The 24,373-nt window shown below is 43.7% G+C and overlaps 1 protein-coding gene and 2 pseudogenes across 7 annotated transcripts in view; 2 read left to right on the plus strand and 1 right to left on the minus strand.

Annotated features, from left to right (window-relative positions):
* RAD54L2 (RAD54 like 2) overlaps nucleotides 1-24,373 on the plus strand; it is a 114,252-nt gene that overhangs the window by 73,746 nt on the left and 16,133 nt on the right. For 6 of the 7 annotated variants that reach the window (XM_027584092.1, XM_027584090.1, XM_027584088.2 and 3 more), the window contains 13 exons: nucleotides 8,756-8,957; nucleotides 10,764-10,903; nucleotides 11,508-11,624; nucleotides 11,926-12,152; nucleotides 14,477-14,659; nucleotides 14,800-14,933; nucleotides 16,312-16,508; nucleotides 17,602-17,944; nucleotides 18,638-18,815; nucleotides 20,078-20,329; nucleotides 20,551-20,669; nucleotides 22,235-22,353; nucleotides 24,138-24,237. In XM_027584092.1, the coding sequence (XP_027439893.1) occupies nucleotides 8,756-8,957; nucleotides 10,764-10,903; nucleotides 11,508-11,624; nucleotides 11,926-12,152; nucleotides 14,477-14,659; nucleotides 14,800-14,933; nucleotides 16,312-16,508; nucleotides 17,602-17,944; nucleotides 18,638-18,815; nucleotides 20,078-20,329; nucleotides 20,551-20,669; nucleotides 22,235-22,353; nucleotides 24,138-24,237 (2,311 nt within the window). Of the gene's footprint in view, nucleotides 1-8,755; nucleotides 8,958-10,763; nucleotides 10,904-11,507; nucleotides 11,625-11,925; nucleotides 12,153-14,476; nucleotides 14,660-14,799; nucleotides 14,934-16,311; nucleotides 16,509-17,522; nucleotides 17,945-18,637; nucleotides 18,816-20,077; nucleotides 20,330-20,550; nucleotides 20,670-22,234; nucleotides 22,354-24,137; nucleotides 24,238-24,373 lie in introns of those variants that run through there. The other variant, XM_027584095.2, reaches the window with a different exon arrangement.
* Nucleotides 1,804-2,014, minus strand: LOC113916904 (annotated as a pseudogene).
* On the plus strand, nucleotides 12,860-14,051 carry LOC113916903 (annotated as a pseudogene).

Raw genomic sequence — 24,373 nt, forward strand, 5'->3', positions numbered from 1 at the left:
GATACATGGCTTGCAAATATTTACTCCCATTCCATGGGTTGTCTTTTCACTCTGTTGATAGTGTCTTTTCCTGCCCACAATTTTAAGTTTTCATGAAGTCCAATTTGTCTTTTTTTTCTTTCTTTTGTTGCCTATGCCTTTGGTTTCCTATCCAAGAGCTCATTGCCAAATCCAGTGTCATCAGGTTTTACCGTTATGTTTTCTTCTAAGTTTTATATAATTTTAGGTTTTACATTTAGGTCTTTGATCCATTTTGAGTTAATTTTTGTATATGGTGTAAGGTAAGGGTCCAGTTTCATTCTTCTGCATATGGATATGTGGTTTTCCCAGCACTGCTTGCTGAAGAGACTGTCCTTTTCTTGTGAATGGTATTGGCACTCTTGTTGAAAATCCTTTGACCATATATGTGAGGGTTTATTTCTGTGCTCTCTGCCTTATTTTATTGGTGTATATTGCTGTCTTTATGCTAGTTCCACATTGTTTTGATCATTGTAGCTTCATAGTAAGTTTGGAAATCAGGAAGTGTGTGTCCTCCTTTGTTCTTTTTCAAAATTGTTTTGGCCTGTTTTTGTAAACAGAATTGTGCTGGAACACAGCTGTCCTTGTTCACTTACATGTTTATGTATGGCTGCTTTTGAGCTACTCTGGTAAAGTTGAGTAGTTACAACAGAGACCCATGACCCACAAAACCTGAAGTGTTTACTATCAGGCTTTTTATAGAAAAAGTTTGCCAATATCTGAACATTTAAACTCTTTGCTCATTTCCCCAACTATAGTGGATTGTACCACAAATAAGTAAATCAAAAGGAAAAGTAATTTGTGCAAAGATATTTATGCCACTAAAGATACAAATAAAAACTAAGAGTGAGCCTGAATGACAAAGCATTCTGTGATTTACTGATAGCCTGCCATTAAAATGATGAGTATGTGGACTATGTCAAAGAAATATTTATATGTATGTAACATGTGACCAAAACAGAACACAAAATGATGTGTACTCATTGGTTACCAGTATAAACTATGCAAATGTATATTAACAAATGTGGAAAAGTTGAGATCTAAATAGAGATTAGTGCTTATTATATTTTATCTTCTGTTAAGACTTCTAAAATTAAAATAGTTGTGGAGTTTTATTCTGGAAAATCTCAAATGAAATAGAAAAAGAGACAATAGTAAAATAAACCCTGTATTTCCAGTATTCTCTTCAATAGTTGTGAATACAAGGCTAGTCTTGTTTCATTTGTTCTCTCCAACCTTGGATTATTTGGAAGTAGATCCTTAATGTTGTAACATTTTATCTGTAAACTTCAGAGTGTATTTACTCTATCTTCTAACATTAAAGTCCTAGAAACAAAAACAAAAATAAACACAATACCATTATCACACTTAAATATTTTAAATCAATAATTCCTTATATCATGAACTATCTGGATAATCCCTGATTATCTTTTAAAGATTATTTTTACTGTTATTTCATTAAAATCCCTACAAATTCCACATTTAGTTCATTTGTCTTTTAAATCTGCTTAATCTGAGCTTCCCTTACCTCTTTTTCATTTTCTTTTTTTCCTTGCAACTTATTTGCAGAAGAAAAGGATTCACTTGTTACTGTAGTTTCATACATTTCTAGATTTTGCTGAATGCATCCTTGTGGTCTTGCTTAACAAATTTAACATAATTCTTTTGTTTTCTGAGAATCATGGATATTATCTTTATTACATTGTCAGCTGATTCAAATACATCAATACATTGTCAGCTGGTTTTTTACTTGGAAAGCAGCTACCTGGATGTTCTAATACTGCTTTAACCATGTCTTGGTGTCTCAGCTAAGAATGCCTTAGTTCACCTGGAAATCCACCACAGGTACCGGCTGCTGCTGAAATCACTTCGGGCACAGATGACACTCTTGGTTGTTCAGTGAGGCTGTCCTTCTGTGTTTGACTTGGACTTCTACCTCTGGTACGTGCTGTCCTGTAGTCTATCTCAGGTGTAAGTGGTCCCTGGCCTGCTTCATCACACTGCTGGTTGCTCCTTAGAACAGAGTGCATACAGCTCCAGTGGCCACTCCACTCTGTCTGCATGGTCCTTTTTCCCTGTATTTTTGCAAACTGGTAGTGAGATCTCAAGGTGTGTTGAGATTCAAGTAATGTTTTGGCACACATACATAATAGTTGTGGTGTATACATCCCATTGCATCACATCACCGTAAGGCATATGGTAAGACTTGGAATTCACTGAGCTTTGTTTATACAGATGGGATTGGGAAGGAAGAAGAGAGAGGGTCCTGGAAGTGTGTTTGTACCTTATACTCCCAACAAATGAAACATAAGAGATTTTTCTTTCAATGTTCCTCGTTTAGCTAGTCATATTTGTCATGGTGGTGTTCATAACTCATTCCTGAGAAGCTTATGTAAGTGTTCGTTGGTGTTTATATTAACTCTAGTGATTGCTGCTCACAGCTGGCTCACGTGAAGGAGAAAGTTCAGGGGTATTTGCGACCAGATCTGATTCTATGATCCTGAATTTGGGTGGTAATAATCATTGACTTTTTAAACCACATGTCTCTTTACCTCCTTGTTGACCCTTTTCTCTTTTTCCTTAGTGGCTTTTAGTGGATTATTTTCCAGAAGTTTAGGGAGGGCTATTTTTGAAAGTTAAATTAATGATTTTGATTAGGTTGTAAATTCACATGGTTCATTATTCAGAGGATACAAAAGAACATGCAGTGGAAAGTTGCATTTTGACTTGGGGAAAAATTAATTATAGAAATTTTGAAATAATAGTTTATTATTAAGAATAGTTTAAGATGTGGTATATATTATAGTGTTATGTAAAAACCAGAAACTTCATAATAAGCATCATGAAGCAGCAATGAAGCACTTGTAAACCATTGACTTACATGACAACAAACTTTAAATATTAGTACATCTGTAAACTAAAGCTCTTTAACAAGCAAACAGTGTTGTTGAATCCAGAAGCTGAAGATTCATTCAAAGAATACTGGTTGGTAAGGAGTTGGTTTAGACCTGTATCCTCTGTGTAAAGGGGAAACCTGTGTCTGAACTAAGTATACATGAGAATTGTATATACTTTGATCATTTTAAAATTGCTACTGTACTTGGCCACATTCAACCCTGAGTCAGACAGGAATTCAAAGCTAGACCTTACAAGCTGGAATGTTTGATTGTGAATTTGTCTGTGATATTGAAAGGTTATCAGATTTTGTTCTTCCTTCTCCCAGAAACAGCCCACTCTGCAAGGCAGAAACCAGAAAAAGGAAATACAACAGTTGGCAACAAATTCCCACTGCCCAGTAGATGAAAAGCAGACCCCTTGACCTGACATTCAAGGCCTGCCCTCTATACTCTGACTCTGTCCTATCTGCCTGCTTTCTAACCTTGCTTCCAACTGTTCCTCCAAGTGGTTACTCAATAAATTTGCTTGTGAAATAGAAACAAAAGGCCTTAAGGCCAGGAGAACATCAAATTTCATTATCGGAACCAGGTCAGAGGACCTAGCAAAACACCAAGTTGAGGTGTGCCAACCCAGCCTCAAGTGTAATTGTGTAGGGCAAGCTGCAGTATTGGTCAAGTAGCCATTTAGCAAGAGATATCCCCTCTTAGGGACTCTGCTGTCCAGCAATCTATTCCTTTGGGATGAAGAATATGATAGCCCCCCGCTTTACAAGGGAAGAATTGAGGGCTATAAGTTAGGAGAGAAGTGACAGTAATACTATGTGACAATGCCATGGAAGTGTCAGCTCTTTGGACGGGTGGGGGCCCGAAGCAATGGTAGTTCTTCTTAAGGAAAACAGAATTGCTGACCTTTCTTTCCTCGGGTAGTGCTTCAGGTAGAAATAGGAGAGGACTGTTTGAGGGGAGGGTAGCCAGTCAGATTTGCAGCTCCTTTGGAACTTCTCTTTCAGTTCTCATATCTGGCTGGACACACAGAGCAGGAGCACCTTACTTTCTCAGTGGGTGGAAGATGTCCACAAGCCAAGGCTCGTGTTGTGTTCCCAGTGCTTCTTGTCACCGTGGACTCTGCTGTCTTTGGGAGGCCTTTTGTAAAAGGCCTGCTGTGGATCCTGTGGTAACAGAGAAGGGACTGTGATGTTTTAACCTCTCGCTCCTGTTAATGGAATTGCATTGTCCCCTCACGAACATTTCTTGTCTGATACCTCCCTTAGCCATTTCCCCTTTGCTCTTCAAAAAGCAAGGTATCTACCTAAAACCCTTCAGTGTTCTCTCAGTATGAGAGCCAAGGAAGCTGCTTCCACCGCTGCTGCAGGAGAGTGAATCACCCGGGGTACTTACATGTGAGTGTGTGTGCATTTGTGCACACATGTCCATGCCCACTACCCCCTTCCAGCCCCAGATTTTACATTGGCCACATTAGCTTCCTCTCCCCACCCAAACAGTTGTCAGTGGAATGTAGAAGGCTAGGAAGAAAGGGCCTTGGAACTAGTCCTCCCCTGGACAGGGGTTGATGTCTGTGCCAGGATGTAGGAAGGATCTTGGGTATATACCTTAGTCTGTCTTAGATGAGGGGCTCCTGGGGAAAGATAGGGAAGTGGTTGTTGGGTTGGAAGGCCCTTCCTGCTGCTGTTTTGCTTAATTAATTTTAGCCAGTATTGAACTGCATGTATTTTCTCAACTATTCCACCTTGTTTAAAGTATCTGTTCCTTTTGCTTATGTTCCTGTATCTGCCTAGAATGTTCTTTCTTTCCTTTTACTAGTTGGTGCCTACTTATTATATTAGATTAAACCCAGGTTTCACCTCTCCCAAGGAGGACATGGGAGGACTAGACAAAGTGCTGGAACAATGCTCAGCACATAGTAAACACCATATAAAACAGCCGCTGCTTTTCCGAGGACTACTACCCCCATGCCCAGCCCTAGGCAAGGCTGGATTGGGTGTCCTTTCCCCAAGTGTTGTTGTTGTTAGGTGCTCGCCTCACGGGTTTCCCCATGTGGACCATTCCACTGTGCCTTGGTACAGGGCCTGGTACTCAAATGCTCCCATGTGTGTTAGGCTAGACTAAAAGGCAAGGGGCAGGAGAGGCAACAGTGGCTAGTTTGTGGTAGTCTCATGTGGAGAGGTTTAGAACGAGGATGTGGTCTGCAGTTTCATGTGGCTGGTGTGTGTGTGTGTGTGTGTGTGTGTGTGTGTGTGTGTGTGTGTGTGTGTATACACATGTACCTGTGTATTTGTAAGAAATGCTCATTTTGTAAGAACAATGCAGTTTGTGTCATTTCTGCTTCTCCTTTTGCTTTCTTATTTCTGATTTTTGATTAGAATATATAATTTATATAGAATATATAAAGTTTGAATTTTCCACATGAATAAATACTGCTACTCAGCATGGCTGAGCAAGCCCTGTAGCTTTGTCTGCTCCTAGACTGTTCAGTGTGGTTGGGAGTATGAAGTTTCATGGAGTATGGCAGACCTGGGTTTAAAGAAGGATATTTTCCCTAAGAGAGCTGTTGACACCCCCATTTTACAAATGTGGGGAACTAAGGCTTGGAAAAGTTGAACTCATGAACATAGAGCTAGTAAGTAAGTGACAGCACCAGGATTCAACACTAGCACTGCCTGACCATGAGGCTTGTTCTCTTATCGGTCTGCTCCTGTTTTCCTACTTGGTTCCTATATACCCATAGGCAAGCTATTTCTTTCTTTCTTTCCTTTTTTTTTTTTTTTAACTTTTTAGGGCTTTGGTTTCTCAAATTTAGAATGAGGGGAGCAAAATTCACCTTGCAGTTATCATAAGAAAGAGAGGAGATAAGAAACCAAACTCATTCCTTATAGCTGGAATGATAGTAGTCCTAGGAAAAGCAGCAGCTGTTTTATATGGTGTTTACCATGTGCATTGTTCCAGCACTTCGTCTAGGCTGTCTCACATAACCATCTCCTCAACTGTCAGGCTAAGGAATAGCATGACAGTTGTTATTCCCTTTATATAATTGAACAAATAAGGGACAGCTGGTGTCACACCCCAGAAGTCTGGTTTCAGTGTCCATAGTAAACCCCTATGCTTGGCTATCTCTCAGGAAACATTAGTTCCCAACTCCATGCTGTTCTAGAACCTGACATCCATCTGAAAGAGACCATAAGGAACCCACAGTGATAATAGGGGCTACACCAAACCACAGAAGATAAGCAGTGATAGAGTATCTGGAACACTCATGATTCTGTGACTTGGCCACTGGCTTATGATATAGTCCATTTGTTATTTTTTGGTGATTAAGTGCATATGATGATGACCCATGATACGTCTTTCTTTTGGTTTGGGGACATCAGCTTACTGGTTCACTCACTGAAGTCTATGGCAGCACTGTCTCCCTTTACCAAAGGCTACAGTGTTCAGTGTTTCTTACCCTACTGGCACCTGAGTCCATACTGATATAAACAAATGTTGAATATATAAATGAGGGAGAAGGGACAGATCTTCCTCACAGAAGAATTCCAAATAATGAATGTAGACATAAAGAGGAAAATGAAAAACCACTATTAGAACACCATAGTAATAATTCCTCCTGGTAAGATCCACTGATGAATGTTAAAATGAGTGGGTAAATTTTAAGAAACTGGATATTTGCATTCTCAAAGCCTCACAGTTCTCTACCACCCCAAATATTTGCATGTGATTTTGACATATGTCCAGAAATTCTTTGATGCCCCTCTCTCAGGAAATAGTGTTTAATTCTCTTCCCCTTGAATATGGGCTGGGCTTAGTGATTTGCTTATAAAATATGGAAAGGGGGAAAATAGTAATTTTACAGTGGAGAAATCTGGCAGACACCACTTTAAACAAGTGATGAAGGTTAATATCACCAGTAGTAAGTCATATTGATAGCATGTATCCTGATAAGATGTGATGAGAAGGAAGGACACTTTACTTCTGTGGTATTCTTTCCCTGCAAAGCATAACTCCAGTCTGATCATGAGAAAACATCAGATGCTCAAATTAGGGGACAGTCTACAAAACACCTGACCAGTACTTTTCAAAAAACTGTCGTCATGAAAGACAAGAATAGATTGAGAAACTGCCACAGTTTAGAGAGACTGAGACATGAGAGCTAGATGCAACATGATATCCTGAATGGAATCCTGTAGCAGAAAAAGGACATTAGTGGAAAACTGGTGAAATCCAAATAAAGTTTAAAGTTTAGTTAAAAACATGGGGTGCCTATGTGGTGTGGTTGGTTGAGTGTCCCATTCTTGACTTTGGCTCAGCTTGTGATCTTGGGGTCATGGGATCGAACCCCACATCGGCCTCTGTGCTCAGCATGGAATCTGCTTGAGATTCTCTCTCCCTCTCCCTCTGCCCACCCCCCACTCGTGCTCTCTATCTCTCTTTCTAAAATAAATAAGCAAATCTTTAAAGTTTAGTTAAAAACAAACAAAAATCATCCCACCAAAACCCTAGACTTCCTGAGTCCTTCCTGCCTGAGAGTGAAGTGGCATTGATCAGCCCATCTCAGTTATAGCGTTTATGTTCTAGCTTTACATTGCTCTTACCTTTAGGAAAGACTTTTTGGTTGTGTACTTCTTGTATCTGGGAGGCTCTGGTGGATTTGGAGACAGGCTTATGATCTATGTGACTGTCAAAGCCTGCCCATCGCATAAACAGAATGCTGCTCGGCAGGCTGAGGAAGAGGGTGTGCACTCGGACCCTGCTTTTCCAACCCCAGTCCTTGCTGGCGTTTGATGACACAAATGACATTCCCTCCGCCAGGAATTTCCTCCTTTTTTCCCCTCCTCAAGGCAGTACCTTTAGACATTCTCACCTTTCAAGGCTTCACTTATATTTTACCTCTCATGTAATTCCTTGTGTGATCACACCACAAAGTAGTTGTCTTTCATATTCCTGTGACCCTAAGGCAATTATTCTTGATTTAGCTAATTATCTCTGGCTAGAAAAATGATGTCTTATATTTTTAAGTTCTTTAGGTCAGTTAGACTGCCCTTCCTGTGGTGTTTAGCACACCTTGCTTTATTATGTCTAGAAAACAAACAAGCTCCTTGCAAGGAAGAAGTCTTAAAAACATCCCTTGAAGCATCTTGGACAGTGTTTGGCATGTTGTAGGCCCTCATTGAATGGCCAGTGAATCGAAGGAGTGAATGCTTTAAAACACTGAAAGGAGGGATATTCCCCTTTTTGGCAGATGAGACACAAGTGAGTGTGAGCTGTATTTGGAAACCTGTTGTCCCTTTCAGAACATTCTGAGGCCATGAAGCTTCCTCACTCTCCTCAGAGTGTTAAATTATAGCAAGAGTGATGGCTGTCATTTGTTGTGAGCCTACTCGGAAGCAGGCTTGGTTCTAGACATGCACACTATTCAGTCCTCATAACAATTCTGAAATGTAGGCATCACTATTCTCATTTTATAAATCAGTCCACTGAGATTCAGAGAGCTATAAAGTCACTTGCCTTAGCTTACCAGCTAATAAGTTGCTGAATTGAGATTGGAACCCATGTGTGCCTGGCATCAAAACCCACTTTTCGGGATGCCTGGGTGGCTCAGTCGTTAAGCGTCTGCCTTCGGCTCAGGTCATGATCCCAGGGTCCTGGGATCGAGCCCCGCATTGGGCTCCCTGCTCAGCAGGGAGCCTGCTTCTCCCTCTCCTTCTGCCTGCTGCTCTGCCTACTTGTGCTCTCTATCTGTCAAATAAATAAATAAAATAAAATAAAACCCACTTTTCTCCCTGTAAAGGTCAGTCCCTGGCACCTCTCTCCCCTTGTCTTTTCAGACCCATCCCTGGGAGACATGTGTGGCACTGAGTGTGCCCAGCTGGAGGAAGATGGGCAGCGGCCACCGCGGTGCACTTCAACTACCTCATCTCAGTCTGAGCCTTCAGAGCAGCTTAGGCGCCACCAAGGCAAGAGCCTAGCCTCCGAGGACCCCAAAAAGAAGAGAGCTCAGAAGCCCTCCCACATGAGGAGAAACATACGGTGAGCTGTGCTTAGAGTGAGAGGAGAAGGGAAGGAGTAGAGGTATTACCTTCACTTGAAGGCTGTCAGCAGGACTGGTTTGAGCGGGAGAGTCCCCTTTCCAAAGAAGAAAAATGTAAGCTGTGTGCCCCAATTAATAGTGGAGATGCAGCTCAGGATCACCCCAGGCTGTCAGAGGTTGTGGGGCAAACGTGGTGGGCGCTCAGGCTGTGCTGGGGAGTCTCCTACTCTCTGGAGGCCCTGGGGGCAGCCCAAGGATGTTAGGTCGTTCTGGTTGGACTCTGTTTTTTCCTTTATTTTTCCCTTATGTTCCAAAACAGGAGGAGATAAAAGAAGTTGAATTCTCATTTTCTTAGAGCTCAACTTTGGTTGGCAGGGGACTGTCTGGTCCAAAGCAGGGCTTTTTCCTTGAGCTAAGTGAATGGCAGATGTGAGCTACCTTAACTGTCCAAATCCCCCACAACCCTTCCTTGTGTCACAGCCCTTCTTTTGCTATTGAAAGGAGATCAGTGTGGGGCGCCTGGGTGGCTCAGTCATTAAGTGTCTGCCTTCGGCTCAGGTCATGATCCCAGGGTCCTGCGATCGAGCCCCACATTGGGCTCCCTACTCGGCGGGAAGCCTGCTTCTCCCTCTCCCACTCCCCCTGCTTGTGTTCCCTCTCTCGCTGTGTCTCTCTGTCAAATAAATAAAATCTTTTTAAAAAAAGAAAGAAAGGAGATCAGTGAGATCTTTTTCTCCTCCTACCCTCATCTGTTTTTGTGTTTTTTTTTTTTCAAACATAATGATAGCTTAAAAATTTTACTCCTGGATATTTACCCCAAAGACACAGATGTAGTGAAAAGAAGGGCCACGTGCATCCCAATGTTCATAGCAGCAATGTCCGCAATAGCCAAACCGTGGAAAGAGCTGAGATGCCTTTCAACAGATGAATGGATAAAGGAGATGTGGTCCATATATACAATGGAATATTACTCAGCCATCAGAATACCCAACTTTTACATCAAAATGGATGGGACTGGAGGAGATTATGCTAAGTGAAATAGGTCAAGCAGAGAAAGTCAATTATCACATGGTTTCACTTATTTGTGGAACATAGGAATAGCATGGAGGACATTAAGGAAGGGAAAAATGAAGGGAGGGAATCGGAGGGAGAGATGAACCATGAGAGACTATGACCTCTGAGAAACAAACTGAGGGTTCTAGAGGGGAGGGGGTTGGAGGGATGGGTTAGCCCGGTGATGGGTATTAAAGAGGGCACGTACTGCATGGAGCCCTGGGTGTTACATGAAAACAGTGAATTGTGGATCACCACATCAAAAACTAATGATGTATCATATGGTGACTAACATAACAATAAAATAAAATAAAATAAAGTTGTATGGTGATTAACATAACATAATAAAATTTTAAAAAAATTTTACTCAAAGTTTGGGAAATAAAGATGCAGAATCATCTATATACTTTCCCACATAACAACTCTATTTTTTAATACTGTTTTTCAACTTGATGAATCATGAATTACTCTGTTTTACTCTTGATCTGTTATGTGCAAAGATGAATCTTTAGGGGCATGTCTCAGGAAGTTAAATAATATGAAAAAATATTAGCCCAGAATCACCTGAGCCTTATAGTCTCCCCCATTTTTTTTTTTTTTAACCTTGCCTGTTGCATGGCTGTGTGGGACTGATGGGGCTTCTCTTTCCTCCTGCCTCAGATCTCTGAGCTCAGCAATGAGCTTTTTAGCTTGACATTATTACATTGCCCACATCTCAAGTAAACCAACCCAAGTACTCTTGTAATGTTTAGAAAGCTGCTCCGGGAGGATCAGTTGGAGCCGGTTACCAAAGCAGCACAACAGGAAGAGTTGGAAAGAAGGAAACGCCTGGAGCAGCAGAGGAAGGATTACGCCGCCCCCATTCCTACAGTTCCCCTGGAGTTCCTTCCCGGTAAGCAGTGGAGGTGGCGGGAAAGGCCCTGAAGTGTAGGGAGAAGAGGCCTTGGGCACACACACAGTGGTGAGGGGCAGATCTGAAATAAGACTGTGGCCTCTCAGGAATCTTTTTGAGTCATTCAGTTTCTTAGGAGCAAATGATCAGAGATATCTACAAATTTAAGATGGGTAAAAATGTACCCCTCAGGGGTCCCAGCTGGCTTAGTGGGTAGAGCATGAGACTCTTGATCTCAGGGTTGTGAGATCAATGTGGGCATAGACTTTACTTAAAAAATAATAATAATAATGTGTGTGTGTGTGTGTTTTTTTTTTTTTAATGTAACTCCTCGGATCTTACTTGAATTTTTTCTACCATAACTTTGGATCTTGACATGCCAAGGGATTAGGATCTTTTCTAGTGGTCAGGTGGACACCAGGAGGTAAGAACCAGTAAAGACAAGGGAAGTTAGAAAGGGGACTGAGGTATTTGGGACACCCCTCTGCTTCTCAGGGGATAGTCCCCTTGATAGCAACAAAGGAAGAAGGCTGAAAAGTCATTTGGGGAGGTAGGTTTGAGCTAAATGTGGTTTTGACATTCCCTTCCATCTTTCCTTCCCTAGAGGAAATTGTCTTAAGAGCAAGCGATGGTCCGCAACTGCCTCCTCGGGTCCTGGCCCAGGAAGTCATTTGTTTGGACAGCAGCAGTGGCAGTGAGGACGAAAAAAGCAGTCGAGATGGTAAGGTCGAGCCAGAGGTGCCTCCACGTCCTCCTGACTCAATGTTTACCCTGAGTAATTGGCTGTACCTCTGAATTGAAATCAGTCCTTCCCCATTCGGTTTGGGGTCTGACTGTGACAAATGTCCCAGAGTCTCCTTATAAATGTAGGGTTTTCCCTTGTCTTAACTTGAAGCTAGAAGAGAGAAATAATAAAACTCAAAATTTTACAAGTTCTGACTTTGTTTCCATGCTGTAATGCTTTAATGATGGGCAGTAAATTATCTCCGCTCCCTGGGTTTTTGTTTTGTTGGCTGTCTCAGAGGTGATTGAACTGAGCTCTGGAGAGGAGGACACTCTGCACATTGTGGACAGCAGTGAGTCTGTCAGTGAGGAGGATGAAGAAGAGGAGAAGGGTGGCACCCATGTGAATGACATCTTAAACCAGCGCGATGCTCTGGGGCGGGTCCTCGTCAACCTGAACCACCCTCCAGAGGAGGAGAATGTCTTCCTGGCCCCGCAGTTGGCACAGGCAGTGAAACCTCATCAGGTACAGCAAATCTTGACTCTCTTCTTTGTTTCCTTTTAGCTTCCTTGCTGAGAGCATCACCTGCTGGTTGCTTTTAGCATCACAGCCTGTGAAGTACTTGTTTGGTACCTAGAGCAGCTTATTGGAAAGGCCTGTGTCCTTCCTCTTAGGAGTTGATGCTTCAGGATTCCTGATGAATGGGAAGGGCAAGCTTTAGGTTTGCCCTATTGTGTAGAAGGTACTGGATCTCTCGGCTTAATGATCTTGAGCTTCCTTCTGTGAGATCTGCAAGACTGATTGGGATGCTGTCTGGAGGGCAGTGCTTTGATTAGGAAATTGATTTGATTCTGGAAGTAGTTCCAGAAGAGATTTAAGAGTCAGAAGTCTGAAGGACTTCCTGATAGGAGGGAACAGAGTAGTTTGTGTTGACCCAGAGCCCTGAACCAAGACCAAGTGGTGTTCCATGTGGAACCAAGTGGAAGTTCCATGAAGACAGAGGTTGACTCAACATAATAACTCTTAATAAGAACTGCTCCTCATGGAATGGGCTATCTTGAGGTAAGCAACCAAGGGCTGAGTGAGAGATGCTGTCAAGAATTTGGTACTGCAGGAACTTTCCAGAATGCTCGGTGAGACGCGGAGGAGCGGCGGCTGCCTGAGCTGTGCCCAGCAACGCGCTCCTTCCTGCTCCCCCACACCGGCCTCGGCCCTCTCACCAGCTGTAGAAAATGGTGAAAGAAACCACTTACTATGATGTTTTAGGGGTCAAACCCAATGCCACCCAAGAGGAATTGCAAAAGGCCTACAGGAAACTGGCCTTGAAGTACCACCCTAATAAGAATCCAAATGAAGGAGAGAAGTTTAAACAGATTTCTCAAGCTTACAAAGTACTCTCTGATGCAAAGAAAAGGGAATTATATGACAAAGGAGAACAGGCAATTAAAGAAGGTGGAGCTGGTGGTGGTTTTGGCTCCCCCGTGGACATCTTTGATATGTTTTTTTGGAGGAGGAGGAAGGATGCAGCGAGAAAGGAGAGGTAAAAATGTTGTGCATCAGCTCTCAGTAACCTTCGAAGATTTGTATAATGGTGCAGCAAGAAAACTAGCTCTGCAAAAGAATGTGATTTGCGATAAATGTGAAGGCCGAGGTGGTAAGAAAGGAGCGGTTGAATGTTGTCCCAATTGCCGAGGTACTGGAATGCAAATGAGAACTCATCAGATAGGACCTGGAATGGTTCAGCAAATTCAGTCTGTGTGCATGGAGTGCCAGGGCCATGGGGAACAGATCAGTCCCAAAGACAGATGTAGAAGCTGCAATGGGAGGAAGATAGTGCGAGAGAAGAAGATTCTAGAAGTTCATATTGACAGAGGCATGAAGGATGGCCAGAAGATAACATTCCATGGTGAAAGGAGACCAAGAACCAGGACTGGAACCTGGAGATATTATCATTGTTTTAGATCAGAAGGACCACGCAGTTTTTACCCGGCGAGGAGAAGATCTTTTCATGTGTATGGACATACAGCTGGTTGAAGCACTGTGCGGCCTTCAAAAGCCAATATCTACTCTTGACAACCGAACCATCGTCATCACCTCTCACCTAGGTCAAATTGTCAAGCATGGAGGTATCAAGTGTGTGCTAAATTAAGGCATGCCAGTTTATCGTAGACCATATGAGAAGGGTCACCTAATCATCGAATTTAAGGTAAACTTTCCTGGGAATGGCTTTCTCTCTCCTGATAAACTCTCTTTGCTGGAAAAACTCCTACCTGAGAGGAAGGAAGTGGAAGAGACTGATGAAATGGACCAGGTAGAACTGGTGGACTTTGATCTAAATCAGGAAAGACGGCACCATTACAATGGGGAAGCCTATGAGGATGATGAACATCATCCCGGGGTGGTGTTCAGTGTCAGACCTCTTAATGGGGTCAGTGAGTAACACTGCTGGCATTTTATATGCGGTAGTGAATGAGTGAAGGACTATAATCATAGCTCACTGCTTGCTACTGTTTTTGTTTTAATATTCAACTACAGTAGTGTTTTAAAAGTTAAATGAAGAATAAACTCAAATATAAAAGCTAAAAAAAAAAAAAAGAATTTGGTACTGCAGATTTTTGCCTTAGATGGGCCATTGTACCAGGTGAATGATTTTCTGTGTTTTCTCTAAGAAGACTGTCACCAGCCAATAGACTAGTCAGGGTTCAGGGAAACTTCTGTAGCCATCCACACCAACTGTCTGGTGTGGTATCTGCTCATTTACTTAATTCTGACTAATTCCAAGATGAATAAAACTAAAGCCCTGGTCTTTGCCAGCTCCTTTAACTATGCCCGTGTTTGTCCCTTGTCAGATTGGTGGGATCCGGTTCCTGTATGATAACCTGGTTGAATCTCTGGAGAGGTTTAAGACCAGTAGTGGCTTTGGCTGTATCCTGGCCCACAGCATGGGTCTGGGGAAAACTTTGCAAGTGATATCCTTCATCGATGTCCTCTTCCGCCACACGCCAGCCAAAACTGTCCTTGCCATTGTGCCGGTAAGAGTTGGGGAAGGCATCATTTAGTCAGCCCTCTGAGGAGCTCTGGGTTAATGCCTTGCTGGGTACTGAAAAGCTCAATGAGCTCAACTTTGAGCTTGTTTCTTAAAACTCTCTTCCTGGACTTGGCTTTCTGACAGGTTAATACTCTTCAGAATTGGCTGGCAGAGTTCAACATGTGGCTTCCAGCTCCTGAAGCCCTTCCAGCTGACAATAAGCCTGAAGAAGTCCAGCCTCGCTTCTTTAAAGTTCACATCTTGAATGATGAGCACAAGTAGGTGGCCTACCTTCTCCTCTTTGCTCTTTCCTTTTAGACTTCTTCCCGGGGTCTGGATATCAAGGCAATCTATTTTCATATGAACCCTGTCTTCCCAGATTCTTTTTGGTTTCTCGATGTGCCCCCTATCCTTTATTACTCATTTTTTCCTCTACCTGGCTTTTCAGTAAAGTCAGTTATGTAGCCTGGGAAATTTCTTATGTTCTGCTTGAAGATGCTTTTATATCCTGAAAAATGCATATATCGTCCTATTTTCCCATGTGGATAGTAAAATTCAACATGATGAAATGAAACTGTCTACCTTCTAACTTTTCACCTTTTACATTTCTCTTTCTTAGAAGCCTAATCAACAGTCTCTTTTCAGCACTGATCTACAGTTGACCTTTAATGGTATAACTTTCAAGCTTTGAAAAGTGCAAACTTTTGTTTTAGATGTAAATAAAATTATTTATATTTCCATTTCATAAATTCAACTTTATTTCCCAAATTCTAAAGCTATTTCTTGTTTCAAGCCAGCTATCCATGTTATCCTTTCCCCTCGCTGGCATGGATAATTGAGAAGATAGCCTTTGTTTTCTGCAGAGGCTGCCTTTTGTGATGTTTGGTCACACACATCAAAATGAGGAGACTGTGAGTGGCCTCCTAGGTGGTTGATCACCTGCTCTTATTTCTTGGGTTTCAGGACCATTTGTCCACATGCAGTTAATGAATTAGGGCTCAGTTGTTTAGGAGTGGAGGAACTGTGCTGAGTGTCATCTGGGCTCTGCTGCTCTTTCTCCTTTATTGCTTGTCCTTGGCTCTTTACTCACCAGGGCCCGGGCAGGTAAAATGCAGAATATTGTCCTTGCTTTTACTACCTTGTATTTATTATGGGAATAACTTGAAATTCTCTCTCAAATGTAGAATTGTAGCCATGCATGTATATCCAAGGGAGTTGTCACCTTTTTTTTTTTTTTTAAGAGACAGAGAGGGCGTGGGTGGGAGTGGAGGGAGAGGGAGAGAGAGAATCTTAAGCAGGCTTCACGCCCAGCACGGAGCCCAACACGGGGTTCAATCTCAAAACCCTGAGACCATGACCTGAGCCAAAATCAAGAGTCAGACACTTAACCAACTGAGCCACCCAGGTGTCCCAGGAGTTGTCACTTTTGCTTGCCTTGTGCCATTGCATTTCTGGTTTTCTGCTTATTTAACTGTCATCAGTGACCCAGTCCATCCTCAGTGACATGAGCGTCTCTGGGATGCTGGGAAAGTCCTTGGGCAGCTGACCAGCCACGGTGATGCTGCCACTGAATATACATCAACATGGCCCTGATTGTGAGCAATTCTTCCTGGGGAACAGTGGAAGCAGTAATTTTTTCTCTGTTCACTCTTGCAGGACAATGGCAGCTCGTGCTAAAGTGATGGCTGATTGGGTGTCAGAGGGTGGGGTGCTGCTGATGGGGTACGAAATGTACAGACTCCTCACCCTGAAGAAATCCTTTGCCACAGGTAGATCGAAGAAAACCAAGAAACGTTCTCACCCAGTCATCATTGATCTGGATGAGGAAGATCGACAGCAGGAGTTTCGGAGAGGTGGGCAGCCTATCCCCGGGATACTCTTAGGGGTGGTGTTTTAGGAAAAAGGGAATAGTGTCTGTAATAGCACCAAGTCAAATTTGAAGATTATTGATGTGAGTTGTATTGTCACGAACCAGAAATCTTGGTCCCTAAGATCGGTGGGATGACCTCCACTGGCTCTCAGAAGGTGCTGCTTTCCTTGCCTCTGCGGAATTCTGGGTGGGCCATGCACAGGCTGGCTCAGGGAGACTCCCCTGCCCATTTGGCCCTGTTTCTCTCACAGAGCAGTTGGGAGAGTGACTGTTCCCCTCACCGCGCCCTAGAGGTGTTCTGGGATAGCATTAAGAAAATATTTATAAAGTATTTAAATCACTAGCATACAGTGTGGTAATAATAATATGAATTTATGAAAGAATTTACCTCCGTGTTTTTTTTAGGGAAAGCCATTCTTCTCATAGTTGTAGTTCTGTTTTCTCTTCTAAGGGGTTTTTGCCCATTTGGGGATGAAAATTTTTTTTAGGTTCAGAGACTGTTTCATTTTATAGGTCTCTTCATCTGTAGATTGTTCTAGGTTTGCTTCTGTGGTGGTGCTGGGATGAATTTGCCATTTAGCCATGACTGGCAGGTAACTCCAGGAAGATTCTATCCTTTAGCTAACTCCCTACCAGCCAGCCCACAGATGGTGCCAAGACGCTGACGAGGGTGAGAGCCAACTGCAGTGTCTGGATGATTCCCATCAGTCTCACCCAGACCCATTTTTAATCCTAGTCTGGTACTCTGTAAAGTCACGCTCTCTGCCACCCAGTTGGCATAAGCCCTAGGAATGAAAGGTGTTTCACTTTTAGCCTAAAGGAAAAAAAAAGCAAAAATAAGGAAAGGAAAGAGGGAAAAGAGGTATTTACTGCAAGAGTCAATAGTCCAGGTTAACATGTCACACCAAATGCACAGGAGCCTGGATGTTGGCTCCCTTTCACTAATGGGGGCTGACTCTTGCTTTCCTGCTTCCTTCATTTCTTCTGTCTCCTCCAGGGTGCACCCCTACTTCTCATATTGTTGACTAAGAGCAGGCCCTCTCACCCTCTGACTCCGGATCCTCTTCCCTCCCTAGAGTTTGAGAAGGCCTTATGCCGCCCTGGCCCTGATGTGGTGATTTGTGACGAGGGACACCGCATCAAAAACTGCCAGGCCAGCACCTCGCAGGCCCTGAAGAACATTCGCTCTCGCCGTCGGGTGGTGCTGACCGGGTACCCCCTGCAGAACAACCTCATTGAGTACTGGTGCATGGTGGACTTTGTTCGCCCAGACTTCCTCGGCACCCGGCAGGAGTTCAGCAACATGTTTGAGCGCCCCATCCTGAATGGACAGTGTATTGACAGCACGCCTCAGGATGTCCGCCTAATGCGGTACCGGAGCCATGTCTTGCACAGCCTCCTGGAGGGCTTTGTGCAGAGGTGAGCCATCTTTAGGGCCCTGTCTTTTGAATCTTCAGAGAGACCTTGGTGTAATGGGCATGCAAAGCTGTCCCAAAGGGGAACTGTTAAAACAGGAGGGTCCCTTCCTAGTGGGTGATAGTAAAACTTCCCTTTTAATGAGTAGCTTTAACTGAATAGTGCACAAATGATGAGTAGCTGCTGTTTCAGTCCTCTGAAAGTTTGGCCTAGAAGTGCTTCCCTCAGAAGTTAATCTTTAAAGTTTCTAGAGATACCTGCCACCTGCTTACTTTCTGAGAAGCAAAAGAGAGCTAGCCTTCTGCTGACTTGGTGAAAACACAGAAGTGCTGGTTCTCAGGGCATGGCCTCACCAGTTTTAGCATCTCGGTAGATGTAGATAGGGTAGTCTAAAGCAATCCCCTTGTTTTTCCTTGTTAAGACGGCATGTGTGCAGAAAGCTTAGAGAAACAGCCCTGAATCTGGGTAGGAACCTGAAGTTTCCAATATCTGCCACCCAGTCCTCTTTGCTCTAGTTCTTATCCTTAAAATGAGTTTCCCCTGAGGGTCGCTAAACCAATCCTCATTATCGCAAGGCTGCTGTGAATGTGGAGATCCTCAAGAGGAGGTGTGGCAGAAATGCAGAGTTCTTTTGTTTTCCTGCACTGACCCATCCTGGCCCCACAGGCTTGACAATTCTGATCTCTGCCTTTGTAGGAGAGGCCACACTGTGCTGAAGATTCATCTCCCTGCGAAGGAAGAAAATGTAATCCTGGTGCGGCTCTCGAAGATCCAGCGAGATTTGTACACACAGTTCATGGACCGCTTCCGAGACTGTGGTAGCAGTGGCTGGCTGGGGCTGAACCCCCTTAAGGCTTTCTGCGTGTGCTGCAAGGTATGTTGAGGCCTCAAGGAATACTGACATATGAATGAAGGGTGCACATGGTCCCAAGGGAGTTATTTCTGCTGGGAGTCCTTGATAAAGGAAGAATAAAGTGAGAGGGGCCACCTTTGGTTGGCTGCATCAAAGAACGGGGGTCCCCAAGGAGAGATGTGCCCGTGTGTGCCGCACAGTTCCTGGGGGTGCTAAGTCATAGCCTAAGATATAATTGGGGTGCTCCTTGCAGTTGTGCAGTTCATTTGAACAATTTGTACCAAATTTGAGAAATCACTTCCTTTCTCACCGATTTTTTTCCCTTGCAAAGAAGGGGTAATGGAAGAACATTGTAGGGCAGTTTTTGACTGCTAGTGTAATCAAGATTCAAGAAATATGTAGCTTAGACAAGTTATTGGGGTACCTTCTGTTTGATTCTGTGTTTAATGAGATTGAGATCTCTTTCGTCCTGATAATGATTGAGATGGTTTGAGGACAGAAGGGCCCAGGTATCTTTAGCACTAAGCTTCATGAACAGGTGAGCATTTTAGCACATCTTTAGTACGTGCTCCCTGTTGCATAATGAGGGACCTGTTTCTTTGACAGCTCTCAGCCAACCTGTTGGGTATTACTCCCGACTGACCACTGCTTTAATAAGTCAGCTGAAGGTGTGTGTCAGGGGACAGATGGGATTTCAAAATGGTTTTGTTTTTTTTTTTTGTAGCTATAGTCCTAGACCAGGGCCAGGAAGCTACAGCAGACATGGTCTTTGCGGATGCTACAGTGCCAGCGTGCCCTTCCTGTCCCCCCCTACCCCACCCCTCTGGTCCCCCGCACCCCGGGAATTCTCAACTCCTGCCAGAAATAGCCCCTGAAATGACTTCTGGGTGGTCATCTGTAAGTCAGATACATTTGTCCATAGGGAGAGATTAGTCTTGTTTCATGTAGTAGTCGGCTGTAGCCACGCAAAACGGGAACATTATTATTCTTATTTAAATAAGAAAGCAAGGCTTTTGACACAGACTTTCTGATTATATACCAAACATATGGGCATGCCCACTGGTAGGAACTCTTCCACTCGTGTTATGGCGATCACAGTTGGTTAGTTAAAATGAATGTGTAGGCTCTTTGGCTATGAGGGGGTTGGAGATACTTTGATTTTCGATGTGACGGTGTATGCTGTGGGAGGTGTGTGTTTGAGCAAGTGCATGTTTCCAGACTCCCTGGGATGCCCTTAGACTGTTCTCTGCCCTGTGCCACTTATCCTTTAACTTGAACCTCAGATATGGAATCACCCGGATGTGCTATATGAAGCCCTTCAGAAGGAGAGTCTGGCCAATGAGCAAGACCTAGATGTGGAAGAGCTTGGCTCAGCGGGGACTAGTGCCCGCTGCCCGTCACAGGGAACAAAAGGCAAGGGGGAGGACAGCACCTTGGCCTCCTCAATGGGAGAGGCAACCAACAGCAAATACCTACAGGGGGTTGGCTTTAACCCTTTCCAGGAGCGCGGCAACAACATCGTCACATATGAATGGGTGAGTCAAGCAGATCCTTCTGTGCCCATAAACCACTGCTGAGAAGGGATGGTACAAATCCTATGTGGGGAAAGGGTGGGGGTTGCACAGTGTACTGTACTGCCAAGGTCTCTGCGGGGGATTATAAAGTTGTCCATGAGCTTCTGCTTTGGGAGGAGTGAATTTTATATCTAGTGTTCTGGCATGGACCTGCTCTAAGCTGCCTCATTTCTCTCTTGCAGGCCAAGGACCTTTTGACTAATTACCAGACTGGGGTCTTAGAGAACTCTCCCAAGATGGTACTGCTTTTCCACCTGATTGAGGAAAGTGTGAAGCTTGGGGACAAGATTCTCGTGTTCAGGTAGGAAGAGAAATTCCCCTATGACATTATGTGTCTGTAGTAGAGTGACACAGCCCCTACAGAGTGAGACCGTCTGGGGTCACCACAGCTCCCCCCACTTTTTTTTCTTCATGCCTCTGCAGCCCAGTGGTTCTTGTGAGGACCTTCTTGCATTTCATCTCTTTCTTGGAGTTTCTTATTTTGCCCAGTGTGATTTCTCTATAGAGAACAATTTAAACATTGGGGAATACTGACATCAGAGGTCATAGTCTAATCCTTCAAATTATGGCCCAGGTCAGATCTGGTCTGTGGCCTGCCTGAGAACTAGTTTTTACTTTTTTTTTTTTTTTAAGATTTTATTTATTTATTTTAGATAGATAGAGTGTGCGTGGAAGCAAGCTAGGTGGTGGGGGGGCAGCCAGGGGGTAGGGAAAGGGACAAACAGACTCCCCACTAAGCGTGGAGCCCAACGTGGGGCTCACTCTCACGACCCTGAGAGCCAAAAGAGAGACCTGAGCCAAAATCAAGAGTCAGACTTTCAACCAACTGAGCCACCTAGGCACCTAGTTTTTACATTTTTAAAGGGTTTTTAAAAAAAAGAAGAATACTTGACAGACTGTATGTGGTCTGCAAAACCTAAAAATATTTACTATCTGGCCCTTTACAGAAAACATTTGCTGACTTCTGGTCTAATGTGCTTTGGTCTTTCCCCAGCCTTTATTTTTTTTTTTAATTAAAAGATTTTTGTGGGGGCACCTGGCTGGCTCAGTCCATAGAGCATGCAGTTCTTACTTTCAGGGTTTTAAGTTCAAGCCTCACGTTGGGTGTGTAACTTACTTTTAAAAAAAAATTGTTTGTTTATGTATTTATGTATTTATTTTTATGCTTGTATATAAAGTCAAATAAGTAATATGATTTGTTCCAGAGTCACATTCTCAGTCTGGCCAGAACTGTGATGTCCATCAAGGCCTGACTCCTCAAGGAAACAGACATAAAATTGATTGGGTTTTTTTGTTGTTGTTCTGACTAGATTATGCTCCAATGAGAGCTAAATGGCAGGAGCCTGGCTTGGGAGCCTCGCAGAGTGAGGGTTTCCATGGGTGACACACTTTGAGAGGATACCAGTGATTCTAACTGGGGGAGTCTAGCGTTCCAATGGTTTCAAGTTATCACTTCTGAGGAGACTGCCTCTCTCTATACCTTGAAAGCAGCCAAGTGATTCTGTCTCCTTAGTAAGACCCATAATATTGATTGTGACCTATAATTAGATCTTATGTATATTCATGTAATGTTTTTAAAGCTGATGCTGTTTGTTACTATGCACTGAGCTAAACCCCAGAATTTTTCAATTGAGGAAGTAATAGGGTAGCAGATTTAGTGGGGTGCTGACAATAAGTGTATAGATGACTCTGCTCCCATTATGAGCTAGGGAGAACACCCTTGGTGGTCTTTGTGGGGTTACCTCTCATGGGGTACAGGTTCTGGAAGCTCCCACCGTCAGAAGGCTGCACATGATTGTGAGCCCATTGGGGAACAAGATTCCCTTGGGTCTGCGAGCCTTCTGAACGAAATGTTGTCCCTTCCAGCCAGAGCCTTTCCACCTTGGCTCTCATCGAGGAGTTCCTAGGGAAACGAGAAGTACCCTGTCTACCTGGTGCTGATGGGCAAGGAGTACAGAAGTGGGTTCGAAACGTCAGCTACTTCCGTGAGTTCATTGCTGCTTTGTTGCTGGAGTCTTGGCAGGGTCTCCTTAAGGGTTCTTTCTTTCTCTGCCTTTTTATCTTCTACTCCGTTCTCCATCAAATGTATAGGAGTATCTGGAGTAGCCAAGGAGCAAGGAGATATTGAGAGCAAGCTGCTGTGTGTGAGGCATTATACTAGGGGCTGGGAAGCTCGGGCAAGATAGGGGAGAGCCGAGAAGTAGAAGGCATAAGTTTTGTCTTCATCTGACAGCTCCAGGACAAATACAAAGTAGCACTGGTTGAGTGCCCTAACAGGTTCTAAGGAGAACAGAATCATTGTGGGGAGGATGGTTGGAGAAGGCTTCCTGGAGGAGGTGGAACTTGCAGTAGACTTGCAAAGATGGGGAGAATTTGAATATATAGAGTTAGTGTGGCCCAAAGGTCATTCTAAGAAGAAGGAGCAGAGTGAATATAAATAAGCTCAGATCATGCATTCTCTTTAGTGGAGATAGTGTCCCTAAAGGGGTGAAAATTAGTTCTTGAGGGGACAATTTTTTTTTTAACTTTTCACAAGTATAGAGCACAAATAGGCATGCAGTAAATAAACATATACAGTATATCTGTGGTATTTAAAAATTCTTGAGGGTAATGTTGATTGGGGTGGAAAATGTATAAAAAGGCTCCTTAAGGGGGCAGTAGTGAAAAACAAAAGTTGAGAAGCACTAACTTCAGGTGCTTACTGTCCAGATACTGACATTTGGGCCACATAATTCTTTTTGTAGGGAGGCTGACCTGTGCACTGTAGGATGTTTAGCAGCGTCCCTGGTCTCTACTCATTAGGTGGCAGTAGCATCCACCTAGTGATAATCAAAAATGTCTCCACACATTGCCAGATGTCCCCTGTAGGATGTGGGGGCAAGGAAATCACCCTTGTTGAGAAGCACTGGCCTAAAGGTAGTATTTAGAGAAAGGAGGGACAGGGGCTAGTAGGAAGATCCCCAGCACAGGGTCTAGCCCACAGCCTTGTGTTGACTATCGGCTTGCCCAGTGAGTCAGTGCTAAGCTGTGCTTGGAAATTGTGGGAACTCAGGTTGGAAAGGTAGGTTGGGTGTCAACTGAGAGAGCTGCTAGTACCAGGCAATTAAACTAAAGCTTCCTATAACAGTAGCAATCCAGTTCTCCATGTGGTGTTTCATCTCCTTAGTTTCACCCTTTTCTCTGGGGTGACAAATGTAGCCCCCTCCTCTCTTATTCATGCCTCTTCTTAACTGAAGGTTACTTTTTCTTCTTCCTTTGAACTTCCCACTTTTCAACCATATGCCCCATGCCACTGCTCCAGATCTATTCCTTTTAATGTCTCCTTAGAGCAAGTTCTTAATCATAGGAGCTTGTAACAGTGCAAATTCCTGATGGAGGGACATCATCCATATCAAAACAGAACTCTTGCTCCTTCTGCACTCACCAGGATTTACAGGTCTGAGGCAGAGAGGTCACCCTGAGCCAGTGTTTGCCAGGCTTCCCTATTTAGGGTGATTCTTATGCCCCCTGAAGTCTAGGAACCCTGGCCTTAGAATTGACCTAAAATACTAAAGGGAGAAACATAGTTTATAATTCTTGTTGCACATGGGGGTATTTTTAATTATAGGTGTCTGGTTCTCACTGTAGACCCATGGAATGTCCAAGGGAGTGGAATCTGAGTATTGTAGTGTATTTGTTTCTTTCATTTTTAAAACACATTTGTCCAGTGATTTTCCTGTGTACCCCTGCCCTCATCTGTCCATTTCTTGTGGTTTTTCTTTTCTCCTAGGGCTAGATGGTAGCACCCCTGCCTTTGAGAGGGAGCGGCTCATTAATCAGTTCAATGATCCCAGCAACCTCACCACCTGGCTGTTCCTTCTGTCCACAAGGTGAGTGGATCCTGAGAGGGGAGGTCAGAGGGCTGTGTTCAGGGCAGTTGGTCACATAGGCAGATACCCAAAGGCTCATCAAAGTTCCATCAGAAGAGATCTGCTCAGGTATGTGACTTGTTTTTGAGGTCAGAGA

Source organism: Zalophus californianus, chromosome 1, assembly GCF_009762305.2.
Source record: "Zalophus californianus isolate mZalCal1 chromosome 1, mZalCal1.pri.v2, whole genome shotgun sequence".
Taxonomy (NCBI): Eukaryota; Metazoa; Chordata; class Mammalia; order Carnivora; family Otariidae; genus Zalophus; species Zalophus californianus.